The sequence below is a fragment of the Chaetodon auriga genome, chromosome 20 (genome assembly GCF_051107435.1).
Source record: "Chaetodon auriga isolate fChaAug3 chromosome 20, fChaAug3.hap1, whole genome shotgun sequence".
Taxonomy (NCBI): domain Eukaryota; kingdom Metazoa; phylum Chordata; class Actinopteri; order Chaetodontiformes; family Chaetodontidae; genus Chaetodon; species Chaetodon auriga.
Window position 1 is genome coordinate 4821815 of NC_135093.1, and position 19214 is coordinate 4841028.

The 19214-nt window shown below is 44.6% G+C and overlaps 1 protein-coding gene across 1 annotated transcript in view; it reads right to left on the bottom strand.

Moving 5' to 3' along the window:
- Positions 1-595: 595 nt before the first annotated feature.
- Positions 596-19214, bottom strand: part of sdk2b (sidekick cell adhesion molecule 2b) — a 248762-nt gene continuing 230143 nt past the window's right edge. Inside the window, exons 39-45 of the mRNA XM_076759286.1 lie at positions 19023-19148; positions 17913-18077; positions 17667-17807; positions 15866-16004; positions 9899-10028; positions 3379-3435; positions 596-2805 (exon numbers count right to left, since the gene is read on the bottom strand). Coding sequence (XP_076615401.1) covers positions 2383-2805; positions 3379-3435; positions 9899-10028; positions 15866-16004; positions 17667-17807; positions 17913-18077; positions 19023-19148 — 1181 coding nt within the window. The 3' untranslated portion in view covers positions 596-2382. The remainder of the gene's footprint in view (positions 2806-3378; positions 3436-9898; positions 10029-15865; positions 16005-17666; positions 17808-17912; positions 18078-19022; positions 19149-19214) is intronic.

Below are 19214 nucleotides of genomic sequence, written 5' to 3' on the forward strand. Positions count from 1 at the left end.
ACACAAACAATGCTGCTCCCTGTTTACATTACATGGACCAACAGCTGGTGAGGATGTTGATGTTATGCTAAGAAGATGTAGCTTTAGCCTCAGTCTTTTAGCATTATATTAAGATCCTTTTATGGGATTCTCGTTTTAAAATAGTTTCCATGTTTGAAAGTTGCATAGCTTAACCATTAGCATTAGCTTATGTTAGCTAGCTACACTTTTTCATCATGGTCGTCAGTCGTCAGTTTGTAAGGAATCGAAGACCCAGTGTTTCGAAAATGATTATTAATAAAACCTCTCGTGTAAATGGAAAATGGAAAGCTTGACATGCAAAGCAACAGTAAGTAAGGAGGGCAGGCTGAATCATGGTTCGGTTATGTTCCCGCACACACTTCTAGAACCGGTGCTACATTCAGGTAACGTCCATTTCTCTGGTGATCTTGGTGGGAGAGTCTGCAGTGTGTGCGTTTAGAAAGCTGCTGTCAGTCTGAGTGCGGCTTTACACGAGGTTACCACTGTATGATGACGGGAATTTTCCCATCAGCACTAATGAGCCTAATCTTCTTTAAGCTCTCCTGCACAGTTTGCAATTGAGTACCAGAACCGCTAACATTCAAAAATAATTTATTTCAGAAATGTACTGTGATCATATATTCATTCAGATTCTGCATGATAAGCTTTTGTTGCGTACACTGAAATCACCCCACAGAGAAAAAAAAATTGTAAAAGCAGATGACATTTTTTTCCTTTTTTTTTTGAACTATGGAAACTAGGAACACACCACTGAGTCTTCACTATAGCGTTATGAGTGCGCCTGGCAGGCGGCTGGACGGCGCCAGCCCTCTGCGGCGTTACTCCAGGCAGGTTTACAGTTGCTGCAGGACAATCTCTTTATAACCAGACACACAGTGAATGATCTGTAAAGCTTACACACAAGAAGTGTAATCACACGCACACATACACATGCACACGCGCATTAGCATTTGGGACAGTACAGTCACACCTGAATAGTACAGAGTGGTTGATTACACAAAAGGGAAAGAGGTGAGGCAATTCAATGACATCATCTCTTGGCGCAGGCCCAGCGCTGCCCCATGATAGTGTTCAGTGACAGAGAAGAGTTACACCAGCAGGGGCGGAAACAGGAAAAAAAACCCTCTTTGTTTCTTAGCAAAATCACACTGTTAACCATTTTAGCAGAACCAGCAGCTGTGCCCACATGTGAGTGTCCCACACTACTGCAGCCTGACACTCTCAGATGCGAAAGCATTTCAGTAGACATAGAATGAGACTGATGTGTGTATAAGCGAGCCAGCGGAGGGTGAAAAAAAAACATGGGCTGCATATGCAAAACGTATCCACAGCCCACGTCCGTCAGGATTAAAAGAAGGCTCACGTAGCGCGAGGCCAGCCATCACGATGCCAGTCAAGGGCACCGTGAGCAGTTCAGTAACGACTGGTGCCAGATATCATAAATAAGCGATTCTCTATCAAGGCATCTTTGATCCACTGTAACACACTCACAAAAGGACTTAAACACTTGAACAGATATACACTCATTTCATATATCTGCAGGATCCGTCAGGGACAGTCACCGACGTCTGACCCGCCATGGCCGAATGTCGCCTGACTTTTCTATGCATTTGTGTGCTGTAGGCCGGAGAGCTGCTTCCATGGAAATGCGTGATTGTTTCGCCTCCCTACTCTCCCGGCCGACACGTTCAAATTTGTTCGATTTGGCATGAATCCCACATCCACGTCTGTCTTTAATTTCTTCCTTTTTTTTTTTGTTTTTACATCCAGTTCATCCAGTCCAAACGCGTCCTTTCACGTCCACAATATGGCTCCATCATATCGTTATTTCAGTCTCCATCAACGCAGACTCTGCGTTGACTTGATTTTGTGTTCTAGGTACATCTACTATATATATATATATATATATATTTATATATATATTTATATGTGTGTGTTTTCAAAGATTCTTGTGACCTGTACAGAATCAAAGAAATTAGCATTTGAGTGTGTTCAAAAAAAAAAACAAAAGACAAAACAAAAAAAGGTGGAAAGAAAGTCATGCAAATAGTTCAAATAAGCAAAATAAAAGCGAAGAGATGTTGCAGAGACTATTTTATCAACTGGTGAGAGAACTCAAAGTCTACACTGGCACACTTCCAAACATTAAACAATAAAAAAAGTGCTCCTAAAAGTCTCATAGTCTTGTTCCGCATGTATCCAGGCTGACTAAAGACGACACGTAAAAAAAAAAAAAAAAAAAAAAATGAAAGGAAGGAAAAGTGTGAATGACTTGATTGAGCTGACTGCGCGTTGCTATGTTCTCCTTCAACACAAGCGGGGTTGATATCTCCAGAAAGCTTTAGGTCCTTTCAGCATTTTTCACACAAAGGAGGAGAAGCCAGCGATTGGGGCCCTCGAGCCAGGGGCCAGGCTGCTGGGGGGCCTGTAGAGGGTGCTGTGCTGGCTCGGGGGATTGGAGCTCTGCTGGGAGGGGGTGGGAGTCCGGCTACCTTTGGGCCTGAACAGGCTGCCTTGGCCCTGGGGCTGGCCCTGGGCTTGCTGAGGCTGGGGGCTGGGTGAACTGAGCTGGGGGGGCAGCGGAGGTAGAGGAGGCAGCGGGGGCGGGGCGCAGTGATCCGGGTCGCCCGACTCGGACTCAGTGTAGCTGTAGGCCTGTGCACGGGATATGCCTTTCTGCTGGCGCCGCCAGGAGTTGTAGTACGTGGGGTCGCTTATGTAGTGGTTGACGAAGGAGTGCGTCTTCTGTCGGTTGGGGTCCACCTCGTACTCGCTGTCGCTGCCCTGCGAGGGGAAGACAACAAAAAAAAAAGAGGCATTGATTTGTGGAGTTAGTACGGGATGACTCTGCAGTTTTTCCATGTGGAGCAGTTAGAGATGCTGAGGCTATAAATGTAAATGAACATGACGTTATTCTGAGCAAAGTCATCAATTCACAATCGTCCCCGTCTAAACAACACACACACACACACACACACACACACACACACACACACACACACACTTACATTGACAACACAGCACAAGAACACACGGACACCAAAAATGGTCAAAGCATGATTACGGAGGGATGACTTGTTACTGAAGCGTGCATTGTAAACGGACCATCAACACAAGATGGCAAAGGTCAATTTATCTGGAGGACTTAAACTAATCAGTCACAGGGTCAAACTATATGTTCAGGATCTTTGTATCCACCCAACGCCAGCAAGGCGGGGTTTGGTGTTGTGTAGCACAGAATACCACATAAAACCTATAATGGGAGTCTGAAGGAAGAGACTGGATGGGGACTAAGAACTGGAACCAGTCACCTATCAGGCTACAAACATTCAAAGCAGGCAGCCACAGGAACCTCACCAAATGCAGTGGAAGTGTATGTAGGCCACCTGTTCCATATGAAAACACCAGCGCCTCCTATGGGTGAACAAAACAATGGGTTTTACAGTGCATCACCATAACAGAATGATTAAAATGGACCAGTCATGATGATGAGAATATCATAGATATGTCATACATGTATAGATCCTTTGTGCCATTCTGTGTGAATGGTGTGAAAAGTAAAAAAAAAAACAAAACAAAAACACAGGTCGTGCAGTGCATTCTCAAACATAGACAAAAAGTGTGATTTCAAGAGTTCACTGGGAAGGAAGAAGAGTTCTTCTTCTTCGTTCTTTAAGTCAGTCCGAATTCAATTCAAGCTGCCGTCTGTGGAGAAATGACAATAACCTTCAGCGCGTTCTCGTCACTGACGCTCCTCCCGCGGCAGGCAGCGCAGGAAACGCTATCGTATTCATGTCAAGGAGCGTTCCACGACTCAAACAGGAACCAATGTGATCATTGAACACCCAGCGGCGATTGATCATGGCCAACTAATTGCCATGAAAGCACGATGCCAATTGGCCAGCGAGCCTGTGATTAATCACCTGGTTGCAGTGAACTAATGCTCAGTCGACTTTGCCAGAATGGTCACTGGAGAACTTCCCAAAGGGCGTTCAATGCAAAGTAAAGCGACAAAAGGCCTTTTCTTTTCAGAGCAGTGCACCGCAGAGATGGTGCTGATTATTGTGTCTCTCCCACCCCTCATTATTATCATCATATTCCATCTCCTCACACAGAAACATGGCTGCTGGCACGCACTCCACAGCACGGCTCTCATGCTGGACATTGCACAGCATATGTGATGCATATGGCGGCGGGCTTGGATTTCCCTCTGCCTCTACTTGGATCATGCCTCCTATGCCAAACCCCCTATATAAAGGCTTTTCTTTTGTAGTTGTCAGCAGGGTTTATAAACAAACAGACGACACTTGTGTTGAATCATAAGAGGAAAAAAATCCCACTTTTTTGATCCTCTTTGGTTCTAAACAAAGGAAAGTGATCCCCCCCAGACCTTCCCCCCACACGCTCCCTTATTTGCTAAAATAATCAAAGGCAGACACTGGCTCAACATTCAGAAGAGGATCACTAGTTACTCTCTCTTTTTTACTTGCTTTTATATTCTTGTTCCTCTCAATAACCAGAGGAGGGGTGTGGGCTGCTCAGTGGCTGCGGGTGTTTGTTGTCCATTTGTAATACTGTTACCCAGTTGCAAACACTTGAGGCCAACCAGTGTTGAAAAGCATTCCAGTCATGCCAGTGTGTTTAGCAACACAATAACACAATAACAAGATCCATTCACAGTGGACCAACAAGACATACTGATCCACTTCAAGTGGTATTACCTCACTCTAAAAGAATTAACACTGCATTGAGAGATGAAACACTACTCCAGTTGTGTGTGTGTGTGTGTGTGTGTGTGTGTGTGTGTGTGTGTGCGTGTGTGGTACAGGGAAAGAGCCAGTGCAGACCAAGTGTTGACACAGTGAATCGCATCCTCCTCCTGCCCGCCTCGGCTTGGTCGGGAAGTGTGCGCAACAGATGTTCTGACTCTTGAGATGTTCTACATGCAAGTACACAGCAGTGCAATCTGTCCTCCCTTCGCTCCTGGTTCATCACCAGTGTTTAACAGAAATAACTCAAGGATCCAAATGAGGAACCTACAGTGGAGATGCTTGACAATGTGCCTCCGGGGCAGCACGGCCTGTGAAACAGCTCCTTGCTTCAACTCATTACAAGCTAATTACCAGAGCTGAATGGTGTGAAAGAAACAGACTTAAGGCATGAAATGCTGCACTGCACCTCAGCCTCAAGGGAACCACCAGCACCTTATTTATGCAAGAATATGTATAAGACAGACACATACCAGCCTGCCAGTTACAATTATTAAACATCTTTTCATCATTATGATGTTAAATTAGGCAGGGAAAGAGATTAAGAAATCTATCCAATTAAGTGGTGAAACCTCTTGACAGTATTTTATCATCAGCATAATAAAGTTGCCCTGTGTTCCTGTGTACACTCGCTAACAATGTAGGAAGGAGACTAATATTGGAGAGGGCTAAAAAGGGAGAAATATGCAGTGCTGGGCAGTATTGGTGCTACTAGCTTAGCTACATTTCTGAGGTGGTGGTGTGGCTGTTTTCTCAATCACCTTAGCTTAGCTCTGTTATTGATCAAGGAGTGCGATAGCGTCCACACAAGCTACGTTTTCCCAAGTATTTCTGAAGCCGGAGCGCAGCAGAGCTTTCTTCTGCAGTCTGAAATAAACACTGTTAAGGATCAGTACGTGACATTACGTAGCAATCCTCGGCCTGACGCCGACATCGTCTCTGCTGCAGGGGTACACAGACACGCAAGCCTGAGTTTACTCGATGGAAATAAGGCAGAGGGAGAGGAACTGATCCTGGGGGAGTCTGGGTTTTCATTCTTTGGCTGCAGTGGACTGAGTTATTAAATTTTTAGTTAATAGTTTGTCCAAGCGTAGGTGCACGCACATGCACGCATATAGACACACGCACACACATACTCAAAGTACCTAGAAAATCCAACAAGTACCTGCTTTTTGATATTATGTGGAGCACATTTGTTTGTTTTTGTTGCTTTATTGGTTTTGGAGCCGTGAGAGCAGAGCACAGCTTTCTGCTTTATTAGCAATGAACTTAACTTTTTTTTTTTTTGCCTGCCTTTCTGTTTGACAGACAGTTTTATTGATCACTAAGATAGAATTTGACTGGGAATGAAGTTGGTGCAGAGTAAAGAGAAAGAAAGAAAAGCTTTGATGTATCAAACTACTTTTGCCGTGTTGCTGCAGCCGAGCTTACTACACTTCTCTGGGGGGAGGGAAGCTTCATTTAATGTAGCTTAGCTCACTTTCCAAGTAGCTTGTCCAACACTGGATACACGACAATCGATGTACATCACATATAGGCCAAGATTACTATTTGCTGGAGATAAATGGTTCATTGTTGGTAAATAGGGCAAGAACTTTGACCTCTGACCTCAGCCTGGACAGAGTTCAGCTGAATATGGATATGATGTCACACGCTTTCAACCAGTTCTTGTTTTTATACATATTTATGCCTAAAGTTGGTCAACAAAGCATCTTATATTCAACCAAGTGTCAAAAATGCTTTGTGCATAACTGAGTTTTACTCTCTTATGGTGTCTATAATGACATGAGACTGAAACAACAACCTACAGGCAAGCATGACCCCCATCCCCCCGCAAGCTGATGCATACCCCAATACCACAGAGTGGGTCAGTCCTTTGTCCTCTAGTTATGGATTACTGCAAAGAGGAGGGGGAGGAAAGGGGGGCTGTCTACACCACTCTCATTGATGAAGTGAACACAGCAGGGGTCCCCAGAGACAGAGACAATAACAGTATATGTGGGGCTGAAGGGGGATTAAAAAGAGACATTTGCAGTAGATACATTTTTGTGTGCAGCGGTTTCTGTGCAGGGAAAAAAAAAAAAAAGATCAGAGTGGAGGAAAAACAGGAACTGTAAGACATGTTTTTGGCCACACAGTGAAGCATCTACTGCATCAAAGTCAAGCCGTATTCGGTCATCATCAAGGAGGGCTATAGGTCTCCTTGGCAGCTCCGATCCGCTCTCACGACTATAATGTACGTTATTTCATCAAAAAAACTATAATCAAGGGATTTGAGATTTTCTTGGGCATTAGTGTCCCAGACTGGTGGACTACTATTATTTCTCATTTTTTCTTTACTTTGACACCAGTCTGTAGTTTCAGGGACTATGAGGCTAGTTTACGTCTCACAATTCCTCCTTTCGCTCACCAATTCTGTCTCTCTCCACTATCCTTTGTCACATGCCATCAGACACCATCTAATTATTAAAAATACATAAATATAATTTAATTGCGGTCATAATTTGTTTTTATTCTGGGATATGACATCATACTTTAGGTAGGGCCAGTCAAAACAAAGTGTGTTGCCGCTAGAGACGATCCAAACATTACAGAGAGTATTCTCAGTTGAGCCCCAGCCAAAAAAGCTACGCTAACAAGACAGACAGGGGATGGGTGGGTGGAGAAAGACAGAGATAGACAGAGGCAGGACGGGGGAAAAAAGGAGAGAAAGCATGTAAGAGAAAGCAGACATTTTCATCTCTCTCCCACGGACTGCTGCTCTGCAGAGAGCACAATCCACCATCCATCTCTGACTCAGAGGTGAGATCGTCTGTCTTCCACTGGTTTCGGCCTTAAATGACACACAAAGGCAGTGCCGCAGAGACAACCTTGGGAAATGAGAAAGCCTATACTCCAAAGGAAAAAAGTCAATAGGGCTCCACCTGCAGGGGAGCGGAGCAGTAATGGTGGCCTTGTTGCCTTGCCAAGTCAGTGTTAGCTTCCTCCAAATCCTCTCTTGAGGACGAGTACAATAGTCAACTTATACCTGCTGGTGGAGGCCCCGGGGGATTAAAGAGGACAGACAGCACAATGTCATACTGATAGCTCAGAGTTATCCGCTCAATGAAACTTCAAAGAGCATTCCTGGATTTCTCCGAACCGCCATTGGGTGCTGATATGGTGGCCTGTCAGGGGCGCGGCGGAGCAGCCCTGGGGTAACAGGTGGGGCTCTGTGTGTTTTAGCCCATCAAAGCCAACATCAGCCCCTCCAACGTGCAGCGTGGCAGCAGGCAGGCGTCGTCATCCCAGACTGAGGGGGGGCAGTTAGTGCGTTAAGGGCCGTGTTTGACAATACACAAGTGCCAACGGTAGATATGTCAGACAGGTGATGAAATGACGAAATGATTCATTTGAGGGGATGTTATCGCGCCTCGAAAGGTCCTGTCCGTAGCAATTCATTGTGGGGAGATTTTCATTTGATCTGCAAATAGGACTCAGATCCCGATAAGGCCAGGCGGGGAGAGATTTCTGGCTGCAGAATTCACACCGGGGATGTATCTTGCTGAGAGATGTTCCAGGATAATTTGGGAAATGCCTTGAGTAAAGAATTCCTAGATGAAAGAAAGCACCGAAGGAAGCCTGAAAGCAAAGGGAGTTTAGGAAGACTTCCCCCCCGCCGCTTTCATCTGACTAGGATCAAAACCAGACTGCACACCGCAAGATAGATCACCCAAACCATGGAGAGCCAGGGAGGGAGGGGACGCAAACAGAAACAGAAACAACAGATATATTATATATATACACGAGACACAGGGGAAAACACCATTCAGATAAAACAACAAGGGAGAATAAAGGGAGAATGAAAAAAGGACTAAAGTCAGGAAATCAGAGACATGAGGGTGGGCGGCAAGCAAAAGACAGAGGGAGACTGACAGAAAGTCACAATTTATCGATTCGACTCTCTCGCCGGGCAAAAGCAGTTTGGCTCAGCGCACAGCAAAACGCCTCAAGTGAGACAATCCAGCAGTAGCTGTTAGTCATCTATCAGTCCTGACAGTGTCTGCTTAGAAATTCAACAGAGATTCAAAACAATGATTTCAGACTCCTCAGAACGCTAATGGGGGTCGGCTCTACCACAGAAGAAGAGCCGGGGTGAAAGGCCGAAACAGCGTTTGAGTTTTCCTCACAGGTTATTTTACTGACGCTGACTTTATTAGCTGAAAATTCATCGGGAATGTTTGACAGGCTGCCTGGCTGGAGCAGCAACTTCCAATACGTAAGCAGGCCTAAGAGAGAGCATCTGCCCTTGCTGTCTTACATAACAAGCGCTGTGGCTGAGTGCAGTGGCCTGGATCACAGGTGGATGTTTGCTGAGTGACTTTCTCCACAGGTCACTGCCTGGTCTAGAAACTGCTTTACCACCGGCGAGCACAGTCGTTTATCTCCCATCTCTCTTTGTGCATTACTGTAGCTAAATCATATAACCTCTGCAGGCCGAGCGCACTCAGGTGAACGACAGAGAGGACGCCGTGTGGACCGTATGGACTGAGACAAAACTGACAGCTGAATTCATGAGGAAGTCAAGGACGTGACAATGTGCACGCAGACAGGTACGAGTCTGATTCCAGAAACGCTGTGTAAGACGTAAATAAAACAAAATATTATCATTTACAAATGAACCAACAACAGTTCAGCCAATGTAGTGAACGACTGAGCCTCTCCAGGATGCCCCTTTCATACCCAATCATGATACTCTCACCTGTTACCAATGAACCTGTTTACCTGTGGAACGATCTAAACAGGTGTTTTTGGAGCATTCCACATCTTTCCCAGTCTTTAGTTGCCCCTGACCCAACTTGTTTGAAATGTGTTGCTGCATCAAGTTTAGAATAAGCAGATATTTACAAAAATCAGTGAAGCTGATGAGGTCAAACGTTGAATATATCGTCTTTGCAGGATTAGCAAACCATCACGTAGTTTTATTTCTGTTTTACACAGCTTCCTAACTTTGCTGGAATCAGGGTTGTACGAACACGTAGTGGAGACACACGTTATGCAGGCAGACGGTGAATGTTCACATACACAGACCAGAAAAGACAGATGAGAAACAGGAGTTGCTACTGCACCTGCGAGTCTGAGATTTCGGAGGGTTTTTCAGTCAGGCTGCTGCTCTCTGCAGGGATCAGGTCGTTGTACTTTGTGCTGACATCCTCGTCTGAGTAGTGAAGACTGCCTGGACTGGGCCGAGGAGGAGATCTGGGCGAAAGATGAAAACAGAGAAAAGCTGAATAATTCAGTTGCTTGTTGTTGTTAACCAAAGAATTTCACTGACCCTTACACTGTTTTGGTGTTTCACGATAATGATTTAAAATCAGTTTAAATTTAAGAAGATGATTTTTGTAGTTTTTGCTCATCACAGTGAGATCTGAGAAGACGCTGGCTGAATTCACAAAGTCGGATGATCAGACAGATGTGAAACAAACCCCGACTGACCCCCCTGTTCAGCTTTGACCTGCTGTTCTCATTGTAACTGTGTGCACACACGTTTCCTGGGCAGTTAGGGACTATTACAGGTATTTCTGGTGCGCTGACCCCGACGTTTACCCCCAAATAGGCCAGAGCCACACAGCAAGCACAGCTCATCTTATCACTGAGTCTCATTAGGGAGGTTTTATCTTTCATTCCATCAGCTATTGGCTTTATAAACTAAATATGTTGAATGACAACCGTGACATTTGTGCTAACCTGTGCACTTTTTTTTAACTTTAAAATAACTCTTGTTGTTTACAACCTGTCTGATGCTTTACGGCCATGTTCAGGCTCACTCTGGCTCTGCACGAAAACAAGGCTCAGCTTTTTCTGCAGCGCCAAGTCATCCATCCAATCAAATACTGGTACATTACTTTGTAATAACTAACTCAAACTGGACTTCCTGGACCGCATTTCATCGTCTCACACGCCCCCACAGACGCAGCGCTTTGCATTGTTTTAACACAAGGCTCATTCTGGTCTAAACAGCACTCCATTTCTTGCCCACTGTGTTGTATTGATATTGCCAGATCTCAGCTTTTACTTTGTGACATGCTGTGCTACGAACAAAGTTTTAAAAAGGATCCTTCAAAAATCAACTTCTCTGCTGAAATCTTTCTAAAGCAGCTTCTGCTAAAAAAGCAAAGACAGCACTGCTTTGATTCCAGGCTTCTTTCATTCTCACTAATGTCTGAGACGAGACAGTAAGCGCTTCCTTTCAAGTTCACATGTATCACTGTCTGTGTGTGTGGGAGTGCAGCTTGATGAGAGTCATGGGACACTCATGAGATGGCTGCCTACAGCCAGTCTCTCCTGGACTGAATAGTTCCCCCTGATTCAGTCCTCACTGTGGGCTGTGGAATGTCAAACCACTGGTCTCTTGTGATTAAATTATAAACTCAACTCTTGCGGCGCCCAAGGGGTCATCACATAAATGGCAGCCTCCGGCTTTGCTCTGGCAAATGTTATCAGAGGCTACATGAATGATGGCGCAGATTAAACTGTCAGCGGCATGCTGCGACGATCAAATGTGTCAGTCAGATGTGAGTTTAAAGAGCGTAAGTGACGGGGCTGAGCAAAGGGAGGACCCTTCAGGGGAGCGTGGAGGGAGAACAGGGTTGAGGTGTTGAGCTGACAGAAGGAAGGAACGAGGAAAAACGGGGACAGAGAAAGATGAAATACTGGAAAAACATTTCCTAAAATGGTCTGCTCTAGTCAGGGTTCTTTAAGTAAATATGAGAGGGAAAAAAAAGAAAAGCTCTTGGTGCCTTCGCTCCTCCGTACTTTCCACTGTCCTGCTAAACAAACACCCATCTGTTTCTGCTGATTAGTGCTGGTTTGGCTGAGACTACTGGGACATACTGACTCCTGTTGACTTTCCGGGCCGTAGTGTCGGCCGCCAGTCGCTGCCAGTGGATCTGCTGCAGCGCACACGCGGCCACTTTGCACGTCGAAAACCACATTTGCATTTTTCCAAATAAATATATTTTGAAAGCATTTCAAAAATGCTGTGGGTGCATTCCAGCAGTTTTCACCAGGGGCGGCGTTTCGAGGGTGGCGTGGCCAAAAAGGAGAACTCCACAGGGAAATCACATAAGCTGTAATTCAATTACGCTCCATGAGTTACATTAAACCAAATTAATTCACTTAGCTTGAGTGGAGGAGTGAAATGTGTACAATGGAGAGGTACGTATACACAGTGTACTACAGCTTTTCCAGTTTGTCTGATATCTCTGTGTATGTTCTGAGGACGTTCAACAGAGCGGCAGACTTTGCTGACTAACTTGCAATATGAGCACTCTGACACAGAATGGACGGCTGCGATGAGAGCTGCTGTTCTCACCACTAAGAATAAAACTCTTGTGTTAAACAGATGAGATTTGGCTGTGATAGCTGCAGTGATAGCTCGGTTTTAATGCATTACGAAAAACTTGCGGCAACATATAACGAGGCTATTACAATAAACAACACGCTGTCAAACACATGAGCTGCACTGAATAATTATTTTCATTATCACTTACTCTAAAATGGCAGACAATGCAGAAAAATGTCAATTAGAATAATTCTGAGAGCCCGAGGTGACGTTAGATTGCTTGTTTAGTCATACTAAGAGTTCAAAACCCAAACATATTGAATTTACAATCATACAATATCAACTCAATGTTTGACCTGACGGCTGTAAAAAGAGTCAATCGTGGCAAAGCAAGAACGGGAAACTGAATCGGAAATGGTGCTTAAATGTGTCACGGGCATCTGTACTTGCACCGGTGGAACAGCTGCTTCACACCGATGGAAGATTCAGACGCAGTATTTTACAAAGTATGAGCTGATTAAAAAAAAATGAAAATGACTGGTATAATTATTGGGATTATTAGGAATTCCTCTGCAACACTGACAGTTCCCAAACAAGATCGTTAGCTGTACTACGTGAGCTGGAGTCGACGGATGAAATGAATGTTTTACACGCAGATGGGTGTATTAATGTATTTTTATACACAGGGCGTATGTCTCCTGTCTGTCCTGATGTTTTCATGTAAATGCTTAATGAGCTTTACTAAATCAAAGACACGCTTTCTTTACATTTCTTACTGTTTTGATTATTTTCTCTTTGCGATTAGAATTTGCACAATTATGCAGCTGTTAAAACATGATGAGAGGGTTCTGAATGCAGGAAATATTAATGAAGTTAATGCGTAATGGGTGCCGGCTCGTCTTTGCAGCAAGATAAAAGTAATTAACAGCAATTACGAGGCGTCGTTGACCCAGCTGTGGGTGGCACTTTCTAACATCTTTCCATAATCTTGTTTCTAACAACACTCTTTTTAGTAATGACCAAGAACACGTCCCCCCCAGAGATCCAGAAGACGCAGTCTAACCCAGAAAACATGACAACAAAGTCTTAATCCCAGCTCCGAATTCCTATCTGCACTTATTCCCAAAAGGACCCTCCACTGTAACCTTTACCAGCTTGCATTCCTCAGCAGTCCTTGCGGTGAGCCCTCTTGCAACACAGCAAGACAAAGAGCTGGAGCCAACGTGGAGAAATGCTATTGAGAGCCCACTGGGACATTATGATAAACTGCCTGTTTAAAAACACTGAGGAAGCTCAGCCCACTTTCACCTCTTCCCCTTGACTCTCATACGCTGTTGAGTGAGGCGTAAATTATTTATCAGTTCTCACTTGGATAGAGAAGGGTCCACTTAATCGTCTCGCAGCAAAATTCAGTCAGCAGTATGTCGGGTAAGAAATGAGAACCGGGGGGTGAAATCAAATCTGCCCCCCAGTCTTTGCTCATTATCAGGCCCTCCTCTCGCTACAATCGCCTGTAGGGACTCATTAACAAGTCTGAAGTGTTGAAAAGCTTTGTCACTCAAGAGTGTTTAAAATCATGTTAATCTACGCTGAATTACTTCAGCAAGACCTCCTCAAACCCCAAACCAGTGCGTCAAAGCAGTTTTCAAACTGCAGAAAGAGGCTGATACAAAGCCACGCAGGAACGATGCTGTTAATCCCTCCCTCTTTGTCACAACAGCAGCAACCCCCGAAACACATTGGGACTCCTGTGTGTGAGTCCGAGCAACAGTTTATGTGCTGTCAGAGTGGATTAATGTCTTACATAAACCATACGACCACATAACAGCTTAACTGTTTACTTTCTTTTTACCAGAATCGGCTGTGGAGCAGATAATTCCCGTGTAGTGTGGTCACACTTCATATTAAGGTTCACCATTAAAGGGACAGTTCACCCCAAAATCAAAAATACATTTTACAAGTTCTGGAGACTCAGGAGGCTCGCTCATTAACGAATCTCTGAAAGCTAGCAATGCCAGAGTAGAGATGGGGGAGCAGATGCAGTGATACAGCTGGTGGGTGTAGCTCAGCAGAGAGAAAATACTTCCTACATGTACTGGCTCACAAGGTAACCGGGTCATGATTTCTGGAAAGAGACGGTGCTGCTGAGTTTTCTCAAATGTATTTTTTTGAGCTTTGACCAACACAAAGCAGAGTGCCACCTCGTTCCATTATAATTGAGAGAAGGCAGACATCTCTACAGGCAATACGTCTAGAACTTGACGACTCACACCAAAACAATCCAGATGGATAAACAGCAGTACAGGTAAGAGGAAAAAACACACTGTTGAGCTTGGGGTGAACTGTGTCTGTAATTATTTGCATTTTATGTAGCATATTGGCTCTATATTAGCAGTTACTAATTAGCTTCCTTGGTTACTATCAATAAGCTGTAATCAGGAGGCCATTGAGGGAAAACTCAGTTAATGACTTAGTGTTGTAGAATGTGGTCTTGCAGAATAAGGCATTAATATTCTTTATAATGACTAATAAAGTGCCAATATGCTACTAACTTGCATGATACTATGGTACAATTGTACTATTCTTTCATTGTACCCCCTTTACAGAGCTAAAAAGGTATATGGACAATTTAAGTAGCGATAGATTAAGTAGTCAGTCACCAAAAGTGGACTGCATTGACTTCCCTGTGATGATGATTGAATCCTCTGTCATGCATATCGACTGTTTTGTTAAACTGAATTGAAAGTCTCCGACTAAAATCAACAGCAAGTGGCATTTGCTGCCTGACACAGCTCTGAATTAGAGTGAATACAGTAGGATTAAGAACGTGTTTGATTTCTGATCCTGGTATCAGGCAGAGGAGTTCATCCTGTCTTTGGTATTCTGAGCCCGGAGATCAAGATGTGGCATTAATCTATAATCGGAGGCTCAGGTGTTGGGATTTGGGCTCCTCTGCTATGGGCTGAGTTCAAAGACTGCTGATTCTGAAAGTACATCTGTGCATTCTTCCACTCCCAGCCTCCCCCTTCAAGCTGGAGACAAAATACGGAGCTGCCTGGAAGCTCCTCAAAGACCTGGACCTGCTTTGATCTGTCCTCAAGGCCACACTCACATGCACACATACGAATGCACACACCCAAACAAACTTCTCACACGTTCTCATACACAAACAATGTACTTTTCACCATATGGATATGCAGACTCATGCGCATATAATATCCATATGAAACACAGTCACCGCTGACAAACTGCCACAAACCTTTCAAATATTCACAACAACACAACTGCGGCTGAGTCTAAATCCTCCTCTTCCCTAAACAGGCACAAATGATCGAATGCAAAGCATACAGCCAGATCCAAAAATTGGGCTTATAACTCCCTGCAGTGTTCTTAGTGCAGGTGTCAGTCAGAGTGATTGGCTTTAAACAAGGCCAGGGTCTCAGCATGCCCCATGTCTTACAGCTGGGATTCACTGGAATACAGAAGCTCATTAAAAGAGAATCCGTAGTGAGTCAGTTCATGTGCTGCTTTTAAAAAGCAGGACGGGTGGATTTGAGTCCAAGTTGTCAGGAGGTGAGCGGTTTTTTCCAGGGAGCTGAAATGCTTTCAGGCATGAGGTTAAGTTTCCATGAATAACCCAATTATTTGACCATATGGTTATTTAATTCTGATTGTAAATGAAGCTTCCATCTTAAAACTCATCTGCACTTTAAATTTTCTGGGTTATAAGCTGTCGGAGCGGATGGCTGACCTGGTGTAGACGCCGTTCTTCCGGCAGAAAGAGTTTTTCACAGACAGCCGCCGGTTGTTGAGCTCCAGAGCGGGGAAGCGGCCTTCGTCCAGGCTGACCATGTCTCCGTGGGTCAGAGCGTTACAGTTGGAGTTGTTTCCTGGACACACATACAGAGACACTGTGTGACCACAGGCCAGACGGACAGCCAGGTTAGTGTCTGGGAGGACGGATAGAGCTGAACAACTGCTTGATCAGTGAGTGAGTGAGTGAGTGAATAAAATTAGGAATAAAAGGACGATAAACAGACAAATGATATTACATGGTAATGTTGCTAAATATAAACACAGACGGACAAACCATTGGAGGAAGAGACATAACATATGAGCTGTAGAGCTGGTGTTGTTTCTTTTAGGACATGTCTCAAGGCCTTGAGGACAAACCCAAGTGTTCATGACATGTAGGGTAAAGTTGGGTATCGTATTAATTACATAGCTTTAAATCGGGTAAACATGGTGAGCAGCCAGGTGCGGGCTGTCATTATATCAATTATTATTCAGGGACATTAACAGCTTTCAAGTTTCAAGTACGGCTCTGTCACTACCTCCGCTGCCGGCTTAACAGCTTTAAGTCTGACTCAACTTCAAGTCTCAGGTCTTACGTCTGCAGCTTTGTTTCTTATACTGAATGTCTTCATGAAAACACACACTGACAAAAGGAAGGAACTTTCACAATGAGGTCAATAATATGAAAACGTATTATATGAAATATCACTTAATATGAGTCTGAGGCTTCAGATTTCAGGTAAACCAGAGATATGTACCACAGTGGAACGTTTTACAGATTATACAGTATATCAAACCCACGACGGAGAAATGTTATGTAAGGCCACTGTGGATGGAACGTAACATCACAAATAAAGCATAAGTGACACATGTATATGCAAACTCAGAGACTTATGTACAAAATGCCTCAGAGTATGATGAATGAGGGGGCCCCTCTGTGTAAACACTGTCTGTGGATCACACGTGAATAGGCAATAACACAACTCTTTTGCATTGACTCCAAGTGTCCCTCGTGATTAATCAAACAGCTAACACTGTAAACGCAGGGTGACAAACTGGCCATGCTGCTCTGCATTAGTAGATTAATGACGTGAGGCTCCTAGCTTTGCCATGTTACAGGTTAAAAACACTTTAAGTCAACCTAAGACTTATGGTGGACCGCAGCCAGGCCAGGACCTCCGTGGTTGCTCCAGGGCCACTTGAGGTCAATTGGTGGTTACGCAAACACACAGAAAAAGAAAAACCACTGGGTAGGTCCAGTGGCCTGGGCCAGATTCCTAGAGGGGGGGTACGGAGGCTTTGAGAGCGTCTTTGTGCTGGAGTGAGAAGGAACCTCTTGTTTTTCCTCGGTCAGTCAGAAAGATGGGCAGTGACCCGCAGGGACCCCCTCCCCCTCCCGCCTGGCAGCTGAACAGCCATGGCAGAAGTGCTGAGCTGAGGGAAATACCCGCTGATGTCAGGGCTGCACTGAATGGACAAGTCTGCCCCCTACTCCTGCTCCCCTGCCTCTGTGCCTTTTGATTCCCCTGCTACTCCGTCAATTATCTGATTCATTCAAAATTAGAATATAGCGCTCTCTCAGAAAGTTACCCCAAGTTCACAGCTCAGTATTAGAAAACTGCAAAGTCTTACTCCTTTTAGAAGAAAAAGTCTACTCATCAGATTCTTGGCCCTCCACGCCTCGGGGTTAGAAACAAGGCACACGGCTTCTATACTACTTAAATGGTCCATTTAATTGTGCAATTGTGTGCACTCACCTGATTCCGACTTCTTGGCGTACTTCTTGCTCTGTCCTCTGATAATGAGGATGAAAACCAGCAGCAGGATGAAGATAAGACCCACCAAAGCCACCACAACCAGGAACCACCACTCCTCGTAGAAAGGCGCCACTTTTTGGGCTGGGCGCGGCACAGAAAATTGGAATTTATGGTTATTTAACAACTTCATTTAGTCCGAAAATTAATGTTATTCAAATATCTACCAACAAACACATGAAAGCTCACCGGATATGGAAGGAGAAGGTAGACTTGGGGAGCCGTAGCCGTAGTCGTTCACTCCAATGACCCTGAAGTCATAACTGACCCCTTGCTTCAGGATATCCATGTTGAATGTATGTGATGTCACCTCCTTGGGAATGTCCTTGATTAGGATATCCCACAATCCCTCATCTGTAATGGAGTTTAAAGTGTAATTCTGAGGTCAGACGGGATTCTTGTAAAACATCTGAACAATGCCAATACGTCTTTGTTAACGGGTTGTTTGTTTGTTTGATGTAAGGCTTCGGTCTGGCTGGCAGCTCCCGCGGTAATTCATAATTCTTACAAATATTACACAATCCATCAATTTCACTGCTCCCGTAAAATTTACAGCAACCAAATCTACATCATAAATAGCAGCGCAGCCATATTTCAAATGAAGCAATGTTAGATGGCTTGATGTTTGCTTTGGAAATCCTGCCAGAGACCATTTATTACACATTGCGCTGCTTGTAAACATCAATGTAAGTTTGACTCTTTTAATGGGGTGCACAAACATAAACAAGCAGCAGGGTTCATCTGTCATGTTTCTCAACTTTGGCAAAAGTTGGAAAAGCTGATGTAATTTGATGTGAGGACAAAAATAGCTCATCAGGTTATATGATACTGCAGAGAGTTATGGCTCTTGGCATATGGAAAAGGGAAGATGAGTGGAGGGAGGGTGTGTGAGGTTGCTTTAACCATCTTCATCGCCCCTGGGCATCAGCCTATGATATATATCACCAACAGTGCTGCTAATCCTCCTTAAAATCTAGCTCTCAGCAGCTCACTCAATTTTCGCTCAAACAAGGTGAAACACATCCCTCCCTGTGAGTCACCTCCCATCTGTCATCCTCTTCACCCTGCCAGGACCTGTCAATCAAAACTGAAACCGGACGCCAATTGTCTGGACTGCAGCGCCACGATCAATAACCCATTAAAATACCAGTGACACGGACACTACGGCAGCAGATGCTGACACTTTACACCACTTTCCTTAATCAAACTATGAAGGGGACGAACGTAAAGCAAAGTTTACAACTTCATGACTGGGGCGGTGATCGTCTGGATTTGTCTTTATGCAGCCGAGGCACACACCTGAAGGTCTGGCCTCGATCACGTAGCGCGTGATGGGAGCGCGGCCAGGGTCCCCGCTGGTCCAGTGGATGGTCAGGGCCGAGCCATAGCGCGTGATAAAGGGCTCTCCAGGGGGTCCTGGGGCTCCTGAGGCAGAATGAGGCGTTGAAGTGGGGCATTTAAATGAAGACTTAACAAGAGGAGAATTTTCAT